At 34.7% G+C, this 5,278-nt stretch overlaps 1 protein-coding gene across 1 annotated transcript in view; it reads right to left on the reverse strand.

The window, feature by feature from the left end:
- LOC114031409 (E3 ubiquitin-protein ligase parkin-like) overlaps window positions 1-5,278 on the reverse strand; it is a 1,828,862-nt gene that overhangs the window by 1,472,270 nt on the left and 351,314 nt on the right. The window contains exon 2 of the mRNA XM_027846472.1: window positions 4,237-4,400. Within this exon, the coding sequence (XP_027702273.1) occupies window positions 4,237-4,400 (164 nt within the window). The remainder of the gene's footprint in view (window positions 1-4,236; window positions 4,401-5,278) is intronic.

Consider the following 5,278-nt stretch of genomic DNA (forward strand, 5'->3'; position numbering starts at 1 on the left):
GTGTGTGTGTGTGTGTGTGTGTGTGTGTGTGTGTGTGTGTGTGTGTGACCTGTTCAGGTCTGTTTGGAATAAATGACCTTCCAATGAACTTGAGGATTTATTAATTCCATTCAATTGTGAAATGTAGATTATTTAAAATTTGAAAAAAGTAGATTTGGCATGTCAGTTACAGATTATTTCTCTGATTCCTCCAACTTTTGTTAATAAAATTTAAAAGTACACAAAGATTTTATACATTTCTTAGTCTCAGGTTTTACAGTACAAACAATCTTAGAAGAAAGGAGCAGAAATTAGTTTATTCCATTCCTGTGCATCTCTTTGTATAATAGATGAGTTCCTGGACACTCCTATGTAAATAGTTATCAATTGGTTTTAGACAAGAGAGCGAGAATATTAAAGGTGTTTTCAGAGGTAAATTCTTTTGAAAAGGGAAAAATTTCTGGAATTCCTGGAAAATGATTTCCTAATTTTTCAAGTTCATTTCTTTTTTTTTTTAACAAAGGAAGGCATTCATTTTGACAGTTCCATTATTATATCCATATTACAAGGATTTTCCATGCTATGGCATTCACCTCCATATTCCTGCTATAGCTAAATAAAATTTGTTCAGATGAAATCATCCATAATACATGAGTTTGTGCATTCTTGTCCATTTGGGGCAAATATTCTCATATTTTTGCAATGTGGAATGTTAATTAATAGAATCTATCTTTTTTATTCTTCAAAATATCATATAAATGATTTGATGGTTTAGTCAGGGAATGAGTAATCATTTGGATTAGTCCTAAGAGCCATGAGTCAGCTCATGAGAGCTGATCGTTAAGTTTCCAATGTGAGCATTTACACCTTGGAAACCAAAAAATACTAAACGGGTTTGATTAATTGCTTTATCAGTTGTCTAGACTTAAGAAAGCTATGGATAAGATGCTAATGATGCAAATGAAACTTGAAAATGTGAAGCGTACACATTCCCCCCCAGCCAGTTGTTAAATATTTACCAACATGCCACTTCTAAGAACTCTTTCATGTTCACTGACCTGAGTAACAAGAGTCAAGAAACACTATTTACAAAAAAAGTAATAAAAACTCACCCATCAACATTTTAAAAAATCTGTCAAATATTAACAATATTTGATATTTTATTCAAATAAAGATACTGCAGAAAAGGCATGGGACTTAGGGCAATGCTCCCTAATTCTCCCATTAGCACCTTCATATTTTTGATTATATACAAATACTGAGTATTTAAATCTTTATGCCTTAGCACTGGGAAGTTAGTTAACAATACAAGGTGCCCCTTCTAATTAAACAATGGATTCTTTTGTTAATAAAACTTGAAAAAAATATAGCAACTCTGATTTCCTTCAAGTACGGTAAAAATAAGATTCTCTGTATAGCATCACTTTTTCTTAAAATAGGGAAAATCTATAGTTTAAAAAAATAAATACCAAAAAATGTGTTTAAGTCTCTAAAGCCCAAAATGATTTCCTTTTTCTTAAACAGGAAAAAAGCCATATTATTCGTGTTCAATTTAATATTTAAATGTTCAGTGAACATTTTTGAATTGTTTTGCAACTGTATATAAATAATTCTATAATATATAATTCTATTAGCAAAAACTGGAATATTTTAAAAGATTTGGATCTTATATACTGAGTGTCCCAAAATACTTAACTGCAGTTTTAAGCTAAGCTATACCCTAGACAGATAGAGTTTTCCAATACTTCAAAGTAACATAGTAATTCGATAAAAATGTGTTTGCTGCTGTTCTTTGAGCCTATAAAAGTATTCTTAGGTTTCCTTTCCTGTAATCATCCCATATTATTCTAGCAACTCTCTTAAAACAACTCAATTTATAATCTTTGACTTTCTTTCCTTAAATTCATTGGCCTACAAGGAGGATGCTCAAACACCTAGAAAATCCGCCCAATTTGATGTGGTATATCTAAAGTTAAGGGGAAAGCAACTTCAAAAAAAAAAAACCAGAAAGAATCTGAAATGTTGTGTTACATTGAAAGTGAAATTGGAGTTGAGATTTCTACTGGAATCATACCATAAAAAAATTAATAGTTCTATAGTGCCTAACAGGGTACTTATCTAACCCTTTTAGGTAAACACTATACACTTGCTTTGAATAGTGAAGCATACACTGGGAGAAATGAATGGGATGATGTTTAATAAATTCTTCAGAATACTATTACATATTTTAGGCAGCAAAATCTGTGGGGATAAGGAAATTGATTGTGATAAAGGTTAAATTAGATAATATTTGTAAAGTGCTTAACACAGTGCCTGGCTCATAGTAGGTGCTATGTAAAAATGTTAACTATAATGATGATGTGATAAAAATGCCTAAAATAATGGTTCTAAGAATTTAAAAGATATTTTATAAAGCTCAAATGTTGGCTCAAATGTCTTGTTATCCCCTTAAACCTCTTCTTCTGAAACCATTTTGATTCTTTTGTTTAAATTTTATGTTTCTGAGACACCCTTACCCTCCAATCTATCTGAATCTTTTTCATTTAAGACTACCAAAGCAGTCATAATACCATATATTAATAGCCTGGATCTCTCCCAACTTTCTTCTCACGCCAAGGAAATTTCTTTACCAGTCTCCTTCAGAGTACACGTTTGCATCCTGATCCAACTTCCTAGAAATTTTTTTAAGGGAGTAAAATAGCTCAATGTTTTAGTGGGGGAAAGATTCCTAAATTAATAATATATGTTAGCATATTCCAAATCAACTTATCAAGATCTATGCATATTCAAGTATATTAAGACAAAACTGGCTGATGACTATTTTACATCATTAGCCTGAATAGGGTTTTATATTCACCCTGCAACAAACTGACAATTACTAACACCTGAAAAATCTAGCTTTAGGTGGTTGTTTTATGATCAACTGGTCGGAAAAGAAAGGCTCTTATATTTAAGGGCTTGGCATACAGAGCAAAAAAAAAAAAAAACTTTTTTAGTTGACTGGGTAAAAAGACATGCAATCCTTTTTTTTTTTTAAAGCACATGCACTTTGCCTGATAAAAACAAATTGCCTAAAAGCTAAGCACAGCAGTTTGTGCACAATGAATATGTACATCAACAGTAGCAGCAGGAGAGACACCAAAGAATGACAAGAATGATTTACATTTCTATAGTTTCTTTTGTGTACCCTAACTCCCTAAAGCATCTTACAAAGCAATAAATATCATAAGTGAGAAGAGGCAGTGATAGGATATCAATACAAGGAGTGATTGTGCAGCCAGACACAGCAGCCCTTCTGTGCTCAGCAGTATCCTCCTCCCCATCACCCCCCAACAGCTGTAAACATGAGTGTCAATTAATCTGTGCTGGTTAAGAAAGAAAAAGGGAAAAAAAAGGAGGAAGGAGGGGCTCAACCACCTGCAGAATGCATTTAGCCTCTAAAGCTTTTTACACCATCAACTATTTACCAATCTCTAAATATCCCTCAAAGTAATCTTTGTGGTTCAGGTAACCAGCTGTTTCTGCAACCCAAGCCTCAGAACTAAGAAGATTGTCTTTGGAATGAACTACAAAGGTGAGAAAGAAAAGAGTTTTTCAATGCTGTGGGTAGAAGTTGGGTATGACAGCGACAAAGGCCTGGGTTCCTCTCTTTTCATGGTTTCTGCGATGAATCCCAAGAAATAATGGAAATCATAGAAGTGAAACAAATCTCGCTGTGCCCAAATCTCCCTTGTCCAACCTGAATTCAGACTACAAGTGTGAGGATCCCAAGTCTCATTGGCTGTGGTGAATAATTTCCCCAACATGTCCTCCACTCAAAAAACGGGCCTGTCACTATCCTCCAGGGGTCACAGTTGGGTTACAAATTCCATGTGATGGTGCCTGAGCAGCCTGATTTGGAACAATTTATTCACATCCTTCTTCATTAAGATTCAAATGGAATAAGTAAGGTAGAAATTGAACAGACACAGAAATTGTGCATAGCTTGCTCCTGTAGTCAGTAAACATTTATTCACTAAGCACAGCTCATGTATTCTCTCTCACTCATATTCGTTCTTCCTATCCTTCCTGCTTGCTGTTTTAATGCATAATTAAGAAGGTCAGAATTAATGAAGCAGTATGGAGTAAAGTTCAAGGAATCCCCAGGCACTATTTATTCTATTAGATCTCAGGCATGAATGTCAGATTGGCAGCATGAGAGGTAAGAGCAGTGGGGCTGGCAGCATCCCAGCAACGAATCCACAAGGGGAGACTTACCTGCAGAGTCAAGTCATTCCTAAGCTCCTTCCCCGCAAAAATCACATGCAACTGGTCAGCTGGAACCCCCTGTCGCTTAGCAACTACCTCCTTGAGCTGGAAGATGCTGGTGTCTGCATCGACCTCCACGGGGAAACCATGGCTGGAGTTGAACCTAACAAACACTGGCCAAGAAATTGGAAGGGAGAAAAAAAGTGAGCATTTTCCCCAAAATTGTTTTTAGTAAGAATCGTTTCTAAAACCTTGATTCCCAATCCAATGGTATAAGGTGCTTTTCACTTTAAAACTGAACTTTAATGATATAGTGGACCAGAAAAGGGAATCTCAACATGGGATTTTTTCCTATTATTAATCAATGACCTTAGAACCCAAATTGTATGTTCCTTTTTACATTCAAAATAGAAAATTACTGGGCCAAGCAAAATACTTGGGATGAATTTTAAGACCATCACTAGATTATTAAATGGATCTTGAACTTGACATGGATGTACAAACTCACATATAACACCTGGTCAACATGGCAAAGAGGCAGAAACTAAAGATAATTGTGTCTTTAAAATCAAGAATCTCATAATTCATTTGAATTCCTACAATTCATGTGTGATTCACAATAAAATCAATGTTTTTTTCACCAAACTGTAATCACCAAAAATACAGCCCCTCATGGAGCCTTTCTTAATGTCGAATGGAGCAACTGCATGAGTCTTATTGAAGAAGAAATGAAAGACGTTGCTAATGGTAGACAGGAATTCAGGAAGTTAGCCAAAGCTCTGCAAATTCTTTTTCTTTACTCAAAATCGAAACAAAATAAAACAATGACAAAAAGACTCCTTCTCCTTTGATCCCATCCAAATTTCCCTTTCTAGGCTTATCTTCCATAAATGCTCCTTCACTTTCTCTACTGGCCAATCAAACTTGGTTAATCACTATTTTTCAAACAAAAATCACACTTTCTTGCTGCCACAGATCAGATTACTGGCTTGTCCTTATAATCTGTCATGCCAGATTAGTGTGAAATTGGGGTAGCATTCTTTAAAAAAAA

Source organism: Vombatus ursinus, unplaced genomic scaffold (genome assembly GCF_900497805.2).
Source record: "Vombatus ursinus unplaced genomic scaffold, bare-nosed wombat genome assembly UNPS02015175.1, whole genome shotgun sequence".
In the NCBI taxonomy this organism is placed as follows: domain Eukaryota; kingdom Metazoa; phylum Chordata; class Mammalia; order Diprotodontia; family Vombatidae; genus Vombatus; species Vombatus ursinus.